General features: G+C 31.8%; 1 protein-coding gene and 1 long non-coding RNA gene across 2 annotated transcripts; one reads left to right on the top strand and one right to left on the bottom strand.

The window, feature by feature from the left end:
• Positions 1–2,749: 2,749 nt before the first annotated feature.
• On the bottom strand, positions 2,750–6,076 carry LOC148283924 (uncharacterized). The gene is made up of 4 exons (XR_015825468.1): positions 5,677–6,076; positions 5,027–5,154; positions 4,058–4,132; positions 2,750–2,895 (listed from the first exon to the last, which is right to left on the bottom strand). It is a non-coding gene; the product is annotated as an uncharacterized LOC148283924 (long non-coding RNA).
• A 193-nt stretch (positions 6,077–6,269) lies between these two features.
• Polr1F (RNA polymerase I subunit F) lies at positions 6,270–15,104 on the top strand. Its single transcript, XM_088242958.1, has 5 exons — positions 6,270–6,332; positions 9,037–9,242; positions 10,630–10,974; positions 11,479–12,811; positions 14,411–15,104. The coding sequence occupies exons 2-5, from the start codon at positions 9,064–9,066 to the stop codon at positions 14,684–14,686; spliced, it is 2,133 nt and encodes a 710-aa protein (XP_088099084.1). The 5' UTR covers positions 6,270–6,332; positions 9,037–9,063; the 3' UTR covers positions 14,687–15,104.
• The last annotated feature ends 125 nt before the right edge of the window (positions 15,105–15,229 follow it).

The following is a 15,229-nucleotide window of genomic DNA, read 5'->3' as shown; positions in this document are numbered from 1 at the left end:
TTAGAGAAATTAACAGATTGCTTTTTTTACCTTATATTTGTTATGATTATTTTTTTTCCCATCAAGCAACATTACCCCGCGACTTCACGAATGCGCGCGGCGAAAGTGAGTCATAGTGGTGGAATCATTGGACACAGCCCGATGTATTCAAATATGATTTTACGCTCCTTCTGGACTATTCTTAATTCTATGCTGAGACCTATCATCAGAGCGATGGGAGTCTTCTCCAATTAATGCTTTACAAATATAAGCTTCTGATGCCTCACTCGGGATGAGAAGACAGTATTTGGCGAATAGTTTTTTCGTCAAAATGCTCTGTACAAAAACATAGCATACTTAAAAAAAAAATAGAATCGCTTTCTGACTGTATGACATCTTTCGCTTTTTGGTCCCATAAAATCCCTCTTTTACTAATTAACAGTTTTCAAATACTCCGAATCCAATATAAACCCTAAAGACCTTCTTCCTCATTATCGTTTCCCATTTGAGGGGGTTAAAAGCAAAACCGCCACTGTCCATGATCTCTGTTTTTGGGAAGAACAACAAAACCAGTAGCGAAAATACTATTTTCTTTTAGTTTAATGTGAAACTTGTACGTGGTATAAAAAGTAGCAAAAAAACTGTTTATTTTGAGTTCAATGAGTAAAACAAGAAACATCTCCTTTTTCTTCCTTAATCTCTCCTTCTTTCCTCTTTTTTTCCCTTTTCCCATTGATTAATAGTTTTGATTTAAGGTAATTTATAAACAAATATGATTATTTCTATTTTTATATATCTTTAGTTTTTTAATCTTCATTTTCTATTAAATATGTTCTGTAAATAGAATTATAAAAATAAAACTTTTATTTTATTGGTTGGTTGGAAGAAATTGCCATTTGGCAATTAGCCCGCCAATGTACAAATAACATCATGTACAAAAAGTTAAATAAATAAATAAATTAAACTTAAAAGAAAGTCTTTTCACTACTAGTTTCGTTGGTCTTTTTAAAAACAGTGATCATGGACATTGGTGGTTTTGCTTTTTACCCCCTCGTTTGATTTGTCTAACTATGCCCCAAATGTTGAACTCACATTCGGAGTTGAAAGCCACCTACAACCCTGGTGTACGTTTATCCAAATCCGGTTGTCAAAATACATAGGTTCGAGAATTATTTACACTGATTAGTCTCAGTCAGATTCGCCAACTCACATGGGCCCATATAGTGAAGACGACGGCTTCCAAAGATTGTAGTAAGAATTACACGATAATACATCCATATTTACAGCGGAATGTATCGTAAACCGAAAAGCTGTCAAGTACGCCTTAAGCTCACAATATAGCCTCACCTTTATCCTGTCGGACACCCTGAGTGTCCTACAAATAATCAAATCCCCTCCATCCTCTTATTCTAAGGACGAGCTCTGAGTGGAAACTCAATTTCTTCTTTCGTTATCAGAGGCATCCAATAAAAGCATTGTTATATATTGGATCCCTAGCCATTGTAGTATTCCTGGGAACGAAAAAGTGGACACGTTAGCAAAGGAGGCGGTCTATTTCGGGGATCCTGCCTATAGTAATTAACTACCACTGGGTGATCTTCTCGTTATGATGAAGAAGAAGCAACTTCGCACATGGCAAGAATATTGGGTGACCTCCTCCCAAGCCATTTAGACATTTTTTTACAGTGATTCTGAACAAGTTTGAGACATCCTCTATATTGCATTGGGCACTGCTGTAATGGTTCTCACCTGTTCAGAATCCATGTTCGGGACTCTACCATGTGCAAAGTCAGCTTGAGGAAAAAAACTTAAACCATGTTTTTTTTTGATGCCCCATAAATGATTGATATCCTGATTTTCTATACGACCTCTCCAATATCAGCATCCCATTCCCTACTCATATTTTAACTCTCCTGTTCCCACCCAATAAACATGTATTTAAAATTCCATGTAAATATCTAGCAACAAATTGTATTAACACGTTCACTGCGTTCAATATATTGCGAACAATGATGTAATACACTGTAAGAAGTACTTGCTCACACTGAAAATACAGTGCTAAGACTAAAACACAGCAATTGTAGACATGCTGTAGAATGTTTGGTTGGGACACCAAGCACCAACATGACATGGCTCCAGTGACCAATGCGGAGCTACAATTTTTGTATGGACACGGGAGTCATGTCTGACGCACCGAATGTGTTAACTTGTACATATGTTATATAATATGCGAAGTTTTCTTTATATTAAATACTAACACACTAACTTGCATTCATTACTAACACAGATGTAAATATCTAATTTAACAAAAACGCAACACTGGCTAGAACACCCCAGTTGTGAGGTGATAAGGCCAATAAAAACTAAGAAGAATATTAATATTGATGATTGATGTCAGTGCCTTACGCTCAGTGATGTGATGTCTGGGGAAAAGTCCTCCCAAAAATAAGGAGGAATTCTGATTTTCAAAGGGAGAAGAGTTTTCTGTAAAAATGAAGGAAATCTGGGAATTTCGAGCAACAGAATAATCGTACATTTTGTTCAGTGGCCATGTCTCAAAGTTTGAAACAGAAATGCAAAATCAAAAGTTCAAGTTAACAGTTTTTTTAAATAACAGTGTTTGGAGTAACATGGCAAAACTGTGGTAACCCCCCCCCCGCCGCTCCATGAAAAAAAAAGTGAAACTGTTTTACAGGAGTGTTAGCGAAAAATCTGGAGAGTTTTGTTTTTCGACAGCCAAACACTGCTTCCGCTTTACATCATTAAAACATTTTCTACGGTTTTAAGAATATTTACTGAATTAAAAAAAATAAGAAGACATTATCTTGGATTCACAATTTCACTTTTTTTACTATTTAAAATAGGTTCCATTTCTTGATAAATAATTTCCAAGACATTCAACCTGGGTTTTGTATTCTGAAATGAAAAAGAATAAATAATTAGAAGAACATAAACACAAAGGGAGATGAGAAATTAATTTTTATTTTATTATTGAACTGGATCTTTCTAAACTATATTTAACATAAAATTCAACATGCATTATTTATATTTTAAAAGTACATATAATATAAACAGAATATTCTATTTTTTTCTATTATTTATAAATTTATTATATTTTATCAATCAGTAGTAATGACCATAAATTAAAATCAGTATTGAAAATATAATTAAATCCTGAAATTCATTGACAACTATGTAATACTTTTGAAAAATCTGGAATGCATGAATCAAAATAGGATTTTATTTTGGTAAGTACATTACTGGTACATAAATAACTTTAAAAATATGGCATAACCCATTTTTTATTTTATTTCATTTGACAAAAAAAAGGTGAGCATGACATTTTTAACAAAGACGAAGAAAATCATTTTAAAAAGCATTTTTGAAAAATTCATTTTTTTAAATTGAGCATGTCTAAATGTAGATTTTATACTAAGGGTGACAAATACATAATATACATTAATGTTTTTCCAATGACCCCATCAGTTCATATTTACTAATATTAATATATACAGGGTGTTCTTTAAACCCTGTCACATCCGAAACCACGATGACCAAGAAGACATATTAGTAAATTAAAAATAATATTTAGAACGAAAATTTAAAAAAAAATATTTAAAAACAACTATTTGCTAACTTCTAGCAAGGGGAGAAGCGAGGAGGGGGGTGAGCCACCATGTGGCCATGTGGTTGATGGTGTATCAGACTCCCCCTCCCCTCCTCTCGCTTCTCCCTTGTAGAAGTTAGCAACCATTAGTTGTTTTTAATATTTTATTTTTGTAAATTTTATTCGTTCTGAAAAATTATTTTAATGTACCAATATGTCTTCTTGGTCATCGTGGTTTCGGATGTGACAGGGTTTAAAGAACACCCTGTATATATATATATATACAAATAATAAAACTTTAAATGTTTGGAATTATTCCTTATTTGTTTTTCTTTTTTGAGAGATAAAGTAAGACAAACATAAAATAGTAATAATAATTTTCTTTGACATTAAAACACACAGATACAATTGTACTATAAACACCAAGTCAAAATAATAAATAAATCGTATTATCATATTTTTTTATATTACCTGAAAAAGGGTCACTAGTGACTTCGTTTGCGAGGAGTCTTTAACTACCACAGTTAAAATGTAGATAATACTTTGCTGAAAAACAAAAATGGTTAAATACAACCAAAAGAAACCAAAGAGTTACTAAAAAAACTGACAGAGAAATAATTTTAAAGAAAACTACGTCGAGTACTTCATTAAAAAATACTGATGTTCGATCGAATTGTGAATATAACACTAAAATATGCAAATTTAAAACTCATATTGAGTATAAAATATTGTGATTGGATGAAGTTTTTATACAAAAACACCTTTGAATGTCACCCTTTAAAGAACCACGGGAAGACAAATGAAACATAAAAGGATGTTTCCCCTTAGAGGTGGCAGATATAATGAAATGCCATATCACTCTGTCTTTACATACATATCTTGCTTCCTCACATTCATATATCTTCTCATCTACGTGTGCGATTATTCAGGCTTTTGACATGTCCATCTTTAAGTATTTGTTGTATTTGGTCATGTCATGTCTTTCACAGTGTTTCTCATTGTCTACCATCAACATTCACATAGTTAATCTTTTAAGCAGTTCTTTCACCGTCCATTCGCTCTACATGTCCAAACCAACGCAGAACTCAATTCTTGATTTTGTCGATAATGCTTATCTCAGCTTTACATAATGCACGAATTTCGACATTTGTGCACCTATCGTACATAGTTTTACCACACTTTTGCCTGAGAGATGGCATTTTGACAACATTCAGCCTACTGATGAGACATATTATTTGCTTTAGTTTTATTTTACTTACTTGTTTTTACCCTAATTTTATTTTTTTACATAATAGTTAATTACAATTTCTCAACCCAATAATATAATAGAAAATATTAAATTAATTTAATATTTTCGAAAATGAATCCAAAAGTGCAACCCGAAATTCAAAACAAATGATTTTTTTATAACTAAGGTGAAATAATAAAAACTATGATTACCATGTGAATTACTTCATTAATTATTAAACCATCAATATTCTTCCAATGTATCAAATTGTTTTTCTCCAATTTCAAACCATATTTGATATTGTACTGGATCCCGATACTAGGAATTATCAAAACAGATTCTAAAAAAAATCAAAATCATTTGGTCATTAAAAAAGGATAATGGAAAAAAGTGTTTTATCATTAGTTGAGAACCACATTTCAAAAAACACTCTCATACAGATCTATTACTATTTTCTTTATTCACATCCTACAGTAAATATTGGTGGTAAATTATATAAGAGAAAGATTATCAGCTATGCTATTTCAGTATTGATAATATTTTTATTTCAGCTCGATTGGGTGAGAAGTGCAATATTCAACATGCCATGTAACCAGCGCAAATTAGTAATAAAGAAAAACATTATTCATATGTAAAATAAACAGAATAAAAATATATATATAAATAAAAGGACCGGGCGACATAAAAGTAAACAATTGTGAACTGATACATCACGTTTTATCATAAGAAATTTATCACAAAATCAAAACGAGATAAAGTTTTTAGTCCTATTGAGCGGTGATATTGGTGTGGTCTTATTGGCAGTTTTTGTGCTTCTTGAAAAGGGGCTCTGCGTGTAAATTAAAATAAATTATAACAATACCTTCTGTTACTTTTCGAGATTCCACGAAAACTGAGAAAACCAAGAAACATATTGCAAATACATAATATGAGAAAATAGTACTCTCTAGATGACGCAGAAATATAAAAAATGCAGGCAGAATAATGCTGAGTACTAATTTATTATGGAATTCATTTTTGTACTGTATTATAAACTGATATCCACCTAATGAACCACCAATCTTAATGCACTTTAGGATTATTGACTTAGCATTAATATTAGTGAATTCACTTGTATTAGGTGTCATTTCAATGAAGATATTAACTTTGCTCCATTATAATTTATTGTATACCAAATAAGTTTACTAATTCGGTTTACTTATGAAAATAAGCTGGCAAATACAAAACGTTAAATGGTTGGGAATTAAACGTCAAAGTCAGATGTCAAAACATTTTTTTAAAATTGCACAGACGTATTATTTCCATCTTCACACAAAAAGTTGTAATGAAATGTAACGGTCCATGATTTAGTATTTAGAACAATCTGTTCTAGTCCCACGTACAAAAGTTATTTTATTTACATTTAATCTATGGTTTAAAGAAGACAAAGAGAGGTTAGGTGTGTTTTTGACTTTTGACAGTAAAAAAAGAAATGCCAGAAAAAGTTGTCAAAATAGTATGCTGGACTAGTTATTTTGTGTAAGTAGATTTTATGTAATTTAGTTTTAAGGAGCTTTAACACTCGTTTTGATTTAGTATTTTTTAGTAATAATTTGTTACTGAGAAATATGTAGAAGTTTTCATTATAAATTTAGTTTGTTTTTGAAATATATTTTCTTTTCCGAGTAATAATATATTTAATCTGTTAAATCTACTGAACTTTATTATTTATTCACAACCACAGTGAGTAAAGTAATTATATTTTGCATTGGCCCATTAGATACGATAATATAAACAATGTATCACCAAATGTTTACAATTATTTACCCTTATGCTTATGGACATAAAATAAAACTGGGCAAAGAAAATCAAACGGTGGAACTGCCAAGAAGAATAGGAATGAGTTGGGCAGGTTTTGGAAAACTTAGACACATACTTGAAAATAAAGAGATTACGATTTGTCTGAAAAGAAAACCATATGAATCATGTATACTGCCAGTGACTACATATGCCCTCACAAAAAGAAATGTAGAAAAGCTCAAATGCACTCAGCGATCCGTGCTTGGTATAAGTCGAAGAGACCAGAATAAGAAATGAGGAATTTAGGAACAGAACCAGAATAGCAGATATCGCGTAGCAAGACTACGGTGGTGCGAGATAAGACCCTACAAGATGGACCCCTAAAATTTTAGGATAGAGACCTTGGGAGAATAAGCGAGGCTTTGGAAGACCTAAAAAATATGGTCCGATGACATAGCTGCTGTGGGGGGTAAAAATTGGCTGCAAGCAGCAACCGACCGAAAAAATGGAAAGATATGAAAGAGGTCTATATCCAGCAGTGGAGGACAGAAGGCTGAAGAAGAAGAAGAAGATGCTCTAAAGATATGAGAACTAAATAATAAACTTCTCGAATGTAAAGTAAAATAGCCGCTCTCTATCTTTTGAGGTAGAAAGGCATTTGATTGTAATGAAGAAAATTGATAGTCATAACCCAACTAAGGACAACCATTAAATGAATGAATATTAATGAAAATTTTCATCTTGGTGGTGACTAGGCCACTGTGAAAAACACTTATCTATATCTCTTCTGTAATAAACTTTTCCATATTGTAGTCATTAATATTTATGTATACATTAGATACGGCACTAACCACCCATCTTGTGTTCCACTCATTAAGGTTTCTGCACTTGACCCAGAGATACTGTAGAACTATAACAAGTTCAGATTTGCCACTAAGTACTACGGCGTCGTAACAAATATTTGATGTTTAGGTATATAATAACACATTCCTATTGGTCAAATTTTGTTTTTGCGATATATCGTGTTGGCGCTAATATCGCTTGAAATAAAAATCTACGGGAAATTCAAAACATTCCCTAAAAGTCTTTACAGCTCGTCGCTTAGTCATCAGTAATAGTTAAAAATCAGAAGTATTCACTTTTCAATGTTTTTTTTTCCAAATTGTTACTTTTACCACTGATTTTTAATTATTACTACTGATCAAACTACAAGTTTATATTATGCAGGAATAAAAGCTTCTCAATAATTAATGATGCTGCACTTCGAAAATACTAAGTTTAAATTTCGGGAATTGATTGCCAACAACACATGAAATGTAATAAAAAATCATAGTTTCCTATTTTGTGATTTAAAAGTGAATTCACCACTTTTAACAACAAACTTTTATAAAGCAAACTTGTCCCAACACTGATCATTAATGGTGAAGAGGCTTTGAAGACAGAGACGAAAAAAAAGACACTTTATATGGAACATGATTTTTTAATCATTTAGTTTATATTGTTAACTTTGATTCAGTGTTAGTTGCATAAAAAAATTGATCAAGATTGTTTTTTTTATTTTTGCTTCCTTGGCTATATCTTCTTCAGTTAATAAAGTCGGCGTTGCTCCAGGAAGTAGCCTACAGGTTCCCTCAATGAACTTTGTCTGAAAATGTCTTTGACACTTTTATTAATGTTACTAACCCAAGTTTTAAAGATATCGGGCTCATTTTTGGGAAAGCAATATAGTTTGACGATGTCCGCGGATACTTTGCAAGAAAGTACACAATATTTTTTTGACATTTTTATAGTTATCACAGGTGAGAAAAAGAAGAGAATGTATTAAAATAAATAATAGAAGAGAAAAGGTGAGAAGACTGGCACAAACACAATAACGAAAAGAGGACATGCACGCCACAAATTTAAGATTTACACAGGTTTTAAATTTAAACGGCAGTACTAGACATGACACGAGACATATACGAGACATGTACTCTGGTACATGGAGTGGCACTGGTGTGATTTGACCGGTATTTGGTGGGAATTGAATTGAAAATTTGACTCAAATTGTTTGGTTGTTGTCCTAGCTACAAAAAACAAAAATAAGCCACCATTACAGTTAGAATCTGGAAATTCAGGCGACAGGAGTGCCAATTCGAATTGATTTTGCAAATTACTCCCCAGTGGGGGGAGTAAACCACCTGGGTTTATTGAGTGGCACCCCAGTGAGTGGGGAGTAAACAAGCTGGCATAGAATTATGTAATTCTATGCAAGCTGGGTATATTCAGTGTCATGGAGTCAAAGGGGAAAAAAAAAAACATTTCGTATTTTGTTCCATTTTTAAATCTTGCTTTTTGATTAAAAAGTATTTTAAGTACTTGCTCCGTTCAGGGGCAGGTTGATATATAATTTTAAACTTGTGTTTTTTACTATTTCAATAAATATATATTTTTTAAATTTCAGATATGCGGTACATCTTAGAGAGGAAAAATGACGAGTATTATAAAGTTTTCATTGAAAGAATTGAATATCTTAATCAATGACGAAAATTCGTGTGTCGTCAAAAAAACAGTTACCAGAAAGTTAGCATTTCAACCATGGTGCCTGTCAAATTTGAAAGACTCGGTTGAAAAGATTATGGATGATAAAATTGGAAAGTTTGACAAAGAGTATGTAATCATGAAAATATTTTAGTTTAACAATTTAACCCATTGCACTACTAATAAAGATGACATAATTTGATCATACAACACACTATTTAATTTTGACACATTTTTTTTATTGCAATAACATTAAGACTAAATTAATATTTTGTAATAAATAATGTGAAATAAATTGTGATTATTAAATTTTATTATGAAATCAGTAACCGAAATATACTTATTTATGTTATTTTTATGAATAAAGTTATTGTTATTTAGTTTTAATGTTAAACAAATCACTTCAAAGACAAACCGGCGAATGGCCGGCTTTGTGAGTCAGTGACATTTGTGAGAATTTACCATGGCCGGCGATTCGCCGGCTTTGTGTTGCAATGGGTTAATATGAAAACCACAGTAGTTTTTTTTTCAAGATTTCACTTGAAAATTAAGAGCAAATAAATAAATTAGCCATCCACTGACGTTTGGTATTATATGTGCTTACACATTACCACATCCCATCCCATCTTATAATTTTAAAAAAATACAATTCAAACCATCGTGCTTTCAGCTCGACTTTTGTTTCTGAACTGACAAATAAATAAATATATTGGTTCTTTGTATTAAGGACACCGTCTGTGAATACTTTAATATTTATAATTTGTATGGAAAGAGATGGCTACAGCATTTTGAAATATTCCCAAAGTTTGATTGAATTACAGTGAAAAATTAATCATTTTGAAGTGGATGCATTTTTTATATTTTTTATTTTGAATCTTGAAGGAAGGCACACATTAACTTATTTTTATGTGTGCTCTAATAATAACAATACATCTTTATTTCATTTATAAGTTGTTTAACACATATTTATTTCATTTACGAGTTGTTTAACACATATTTATTTAATTTATTAGTTGTTTAACACACATTTCTTAACCTTCTGTTAATTTAGAGTATTTTGAACTTATTTAATGCAAGATTATGAAAGGATTTTTTAATAAAATGTCTGTAACAGGCATACGTAGCATGACAATAAAGGCAATTGTGCTAGTTTTTACCCAAGTTCCTGCCTTTATTTCTCATGAGATTTGAAATATTTCAATTCAAAATTTCAACCACTTTACTTTAGATAACATAACTATCATGTCCGCCTCATCAGCGCGTGTGCCTAACACGCAAGAGGTATTAGCTGCTAAATCAGTTATTCAATAATGATCATTATATAAGGTTGGGGAAAACGTAATTTCGTATTCTTCGCTTTATTTCAATGCTTTATAAAAAGTGTTATAATCACCCGATTTAAGTCAAATATGCGCCGTTCTGTTCGATAACTTGTTTCCAACGAGAATCCAAATTCATAATGCCCACTTGTAGAAGCCCTTCTCCCTTTTGGCAACCTTTTGTGTTTTATTTACAGATTGAATGGAATAATAGTGAGTTACAAGAACGCTAAAATACTTGATGATCTCTGCGCCATCCGACACGACAGCTCTGAAATATATTCCGATGTTCAGGCAGACCTGTTCATCTTCCAGCCGCACGTTGGCGCCACTCTCCACGGGATCGTGAACAAGCAGTGCATCACCCACCTCGGAGTTCTGGTGCACAAGGTGTTCAACGTTGTGATACCGAGACCGAGCGAAGAGCTAGGCAACAAATGGATTGGCTCACAACTGTCTGTTGGACAGAAAGTTGTATTTAAAATTGTGGTCCTTGATTTGTTTGGTGCTCTTCCATATATTCGGGGATGCCTGGATGAAAAGTAATTTTTCTTTCTCTATCACCCAATCGTTAATTTAGCTTGCAATATTTTGACTAATTATCTTTAATAAATCATGACTACTACTTTTATTGCTCATTTTGTTGGCTTACTGCCATTAGTGATTAACTAAAAAAAAATGATTCTGAGATAATCGACTTTGTTCCATTCACCTTTTGTCAGTTATATCCGTAATCAAATAATAAAAAAAGGTGTGAATTTAGCTATAATCAATGTCTTGTTCAACATACTGACTTCTTTACTGGATAAAGCATGATAAAATAGGTAGATTGTGACTTCTAACTCATATTTCACAAAAATGACACTGAATGACTTCTGACAGTAAGCTGACGATTTGATTGTTGTACAAATATGTGTTCTTAAACCATTGCCGGCTTATCAGTTGGTTGCATATTCCCTGTCTAATTTTTTGTTAAATCTTAAAATAATTGTATATCGTAATAGTTAATGATTTCAAATAACATTATGATAATTTTTATTTTTTAGCTCCTTGCCTCTTGATGATCTTGGATGCGATGAGATGAAAGGTCTGGTCGCATCACATGTTAATTTTGATGGAACCAAACCAATGACTTCTAAACTGTTACCAAAAAGTTCCCCTGAAAACCATGTGCATAGTAAAAAACATAATGGTAAATCAAATAAATCTGGCAAAGTGGATAACTCACCTTCTAAATGCTTTTCCGGTAGCAGTAGTAGTTCTTCTAATAGTTTTAAAAATAAACATATAACTACTCAACCTGGAGATAAAGGTAGTCAATCAAACACTCCAGCTAAAAAACCTTTCACCAAAAAGTGTCTCGATTCTGACAGTGACAGTATATCTGATGTGGATGAAGAGGAGATGCAAACGCAATCTAGTATAATTAAGAAAATCATGAATCTAGATAAAAGCCAGCGAGCTGCAGGAATTAAACCATCTTTTGCACCTAACTCTATGGGAATCATAAAAATCAATAAATCAAAACCTACTGTTAATAAACACTTAGTAGATATTAAAAAACTCAAACAAATCAGCAGCTTTTACTCAAAAGATTCAGTAGACAAAAGTGCAGATAAATCTGATATTTCTGTTCATCGAAAGATTAGCGATTGTTTTGAAGATGCATCCATGATTATCAAGCCCACAGAAGATATCTATGTTTTAGATACTCTAAACACTCAACATAAAAAGAAATCTAAACGTACCAATAAGCAAAATCTACAGAATGATGATAATTTAGAAACAAATAATCTTCACAAAAAATCAACTGTTTCCACTTCTACTCCATTTCCAAATGCTGATGGTAATCTGAAAAATAAATTTAGCAATGGTAAAAATAGAGAGGATGATAAAGCATCAAAGAAGAAATTAAGCTTTTCCAATGCCTCATCCGAAAATACGATGGAACTGAGCTCATTTAGTGTCACCGAAATAATTTCTGCTGATTCGAAAAAGACTAAGAAATATAAGCATGAAACAAGTAACTTTGAAAGTAGCTCGGCTAATGATACTGATGTTTCTGAATTATCTTTTAAAAAGAAAATGAAATCAAAGAAATTACCGGCAAATAATTTAGAATCCACAAGTCCTATTAAGAAAAATAAGTCTAAAAAGTCACATAGTTCTTTGGGCATAAATATGGGTATTGAAACAAAGGAAGAAGAGCTCTGTGCAAATGATGGCATTGCAGATTTGACAAATAAAACTAAAAAACGCAAAAGGAAAACCTCAGAATCTTCGCTGAATCGGATCATATCTGATGACTTGCAACATTCAGATGCTTCAAATAAAAGTCCTCCTTCAAAGAAAAGAAAATCTGGGAAAGTGGCAATAGAGGTTAGTATTTTAAATCATTTATCCGTCTTAAAATACATATACATATTTACAATCTTAGTGCCTGGAATATTGATGTAAAACCTTGTTTTTACCTTCCTCAATATTACATTTTCCCACTTTATTCGCCGAAACGTTCAGGTCCCATTTTTTCCATACAGTTAAGTTAGTGTTCATGCTAAAAAGTAAACAATACAAAACTAAATAAGTAAAACACTGTTTCAACATTACGGCTAACAAAAAAGATGCAACATTCCCGCTCAATTTATGTTTTACGTTAATTTTAGACAAACCTATGTATGAGAGTAGTATAAGGTTTGATTTATCATTTTGTGTGTTATTAAAAGGCATTTGTTTATTTAAACACTTTATGTATATACATATGCAGTTTACATACACATGCATAAAGGCGGGTATATTGCCTTACTGGCAATTTCTTCCTACCCACCCAAACCGTTCAATTTGAGAAAATCAGTTTAATGTATTATGTATTTATCAATAAGTGTAAGTTTATTTTTAGTAGCACCGTTGTAATTTATTATGGGAGATAGTGATCCAGATAGTTAAATTTTGGCACATCCACGTCGTATATTTTGGTTAGAATAAAGTGTCTAAAACAATGCTAGAAAATAAGTAGTCTTCTTCTTTCCAATTTTTGCCTTTAACATATCTACACATTGAAGACTTATAAACCACTAACTCAATCAATATGTTTCTTTTTTGGGTGATACCATGTGTGTTAACACATACGGTATCACCCAAAAAAGAAACATATTGATAGCAGTGACCGTGAAAACCTTCGCACCTATTTCACTAACTCAATGTTTTTTTAACAGTTAACAACCTTTAAGTTACGGTTGGAGAGAGGAACTATATTCCCGCCTAGCCAGTACAGTGACTGAGCCCAAATTCAAACTAAAATTATACATAATTTGCTGTTGCCTATTTTCCTAGTTAACGGATAATGTTTTATTTAATTTTATCATGCGGCTTTGCTCACATGGATTAAGAAGAAATTATTTAGGTTATGAATTACATAGTTGTCGTTTATCAATAAGAGTTTTCGTTTATCAATAAGAATTTTCCCGATGGAACGATATATGTATTTTATCGGGATTAAAAGTAGTTTTGTCTTCCAACTATCGCTATGAAAGAAACAGCAAATTTTGAGGGGTCATTGACCCAATAGACATAAGGGAAAGCCGCCACTGGTGACATAGCATCGTTATTCTGTTCATAGATCCAAAATCCTACAGCAAAATAAAAAAACAAAACGGAATGCAAACTAACCACAGATAAGGCAAGTCAGTTATAGAAATTTAAAGAATCAATTTCAAATTAATTATTTCTAAATCCCACCTTACCGCCTACTCATTTTCAAATAATGTTGCTCATTGTTGATGTATTATTTTTGTTTTCAATGTTTTTTTTTTTATATTCGGAATGAAAAATAAGTATCCTTTTTTACTTCTCACCTCTCTGGCTATCCTTTTGCAATAAATTATGTCAATCAGTCCCTCTGAAGGAAATACAAACAAACAAACAAACACACTTTCGCATTTATAATATTAGTATGGATATTATAGATTATGCATGTTTTAGACCGAAGACGATTTCATCCGACCGGCCGATGTGGATGTTAGTGATGAAAGATTACAAAACTCAAAGAAAAAAAGGAAATCATATACAAATGAAGACCATTCTGATGCAACTTTATCTGAATCTGTCGAGGACACGAGGAATAGCAAACACAAGTGTAAGAAATCATCTAAAGTCCGAGAAATTTTCTCACTAATTGAGGAGGATCCATCATTATTAGAAGAAATTCAGCTTCTTATTAAAGCGAGGTCTAGTAAGAAAAAAAACAGTTTAAATTGATTCAATTAATCAACAACAAAAAATAGTGTATGAAACATATTTTTTTATGTTAAGATGCTGTAACAGTTTTTGGACAAATTGTGTAACAAGTTTTTATTTTATGACAGGTTACATCTACCGAGATGTTACCAATAAAAGACGGAATGCAGAATCTGTGATTTTCAGTTAGTATGGTGTATTTTATATTTTTTGTATAGTTCCGATGAATGGTACGAAATCATAAAAATGTGTAAGCAAGTAGGATTTTTTTTTAAACATTATACTGTTAAAAAAAAAATTGTTCTACAAAGTTTAATAGTACTTATATGTATTTTACTTCCCCAATGATACTTAAATATGTCCCGATTGTTTTTTTTAAATCCTGCATTTTGTCACTTAATTTAGAGTGTGTTAGCTGCTAATGAATATAATTTAATCATCATTTAAGTTTTTTCTTCTACAAAACATCAAATTCAAAATCTATTTTTTTAAATCGTTTTGTTCTTAAAGATTTAATTAGATAAAAAATGTTGTACGTACATACATAGCAAGTTTGCGAAGTAT

This window comes from Micrasema longulum, unplaced genomic scaffold, assembly GCF_059751315.1.
Source record: "Micrasema longulum isolate JH-2025_06_02 unplaced genomic scaffold, ASM5975131v1 h1tg000178l, whole genome shotgun sequence".
Taxonomy (NCBI): Eukaryota; Metazoa; Arthropoda; class Insecta; order Trichoptera; family Brachycentridae; genus Micrasema; species Micrasema longulum.
Note: the sequence above shows the minus strand (reverse complement) of the source record. Positions and strands in the feature narration are given on the sequence as shown.

Excerpts from the sequence above, each read along its gene's own strand:
- Polr1F (XM_088242958.1), top strand. The coding sequence starts at position 9,064 with ATGACGAGTATTATAAAGTTTTCATTGAAAGAATTGAATATCTTAATC. Across the intron at positions 9,243-10,629 it reads ATTGGAAAGTTTGACAAAGA|ATTGAATGGAATAATAGTGA; the intron begins GTATGTAATCAT and ends TTTTATTTACAG. Across the intron at positions 12,812-14,410 it reads CTGGGAAAGTGGCAATAGAG|ACCGAAGACGATTTCATCCG; the intron begins GTTAGTATTTTA and ends TGCATGTTTTAG.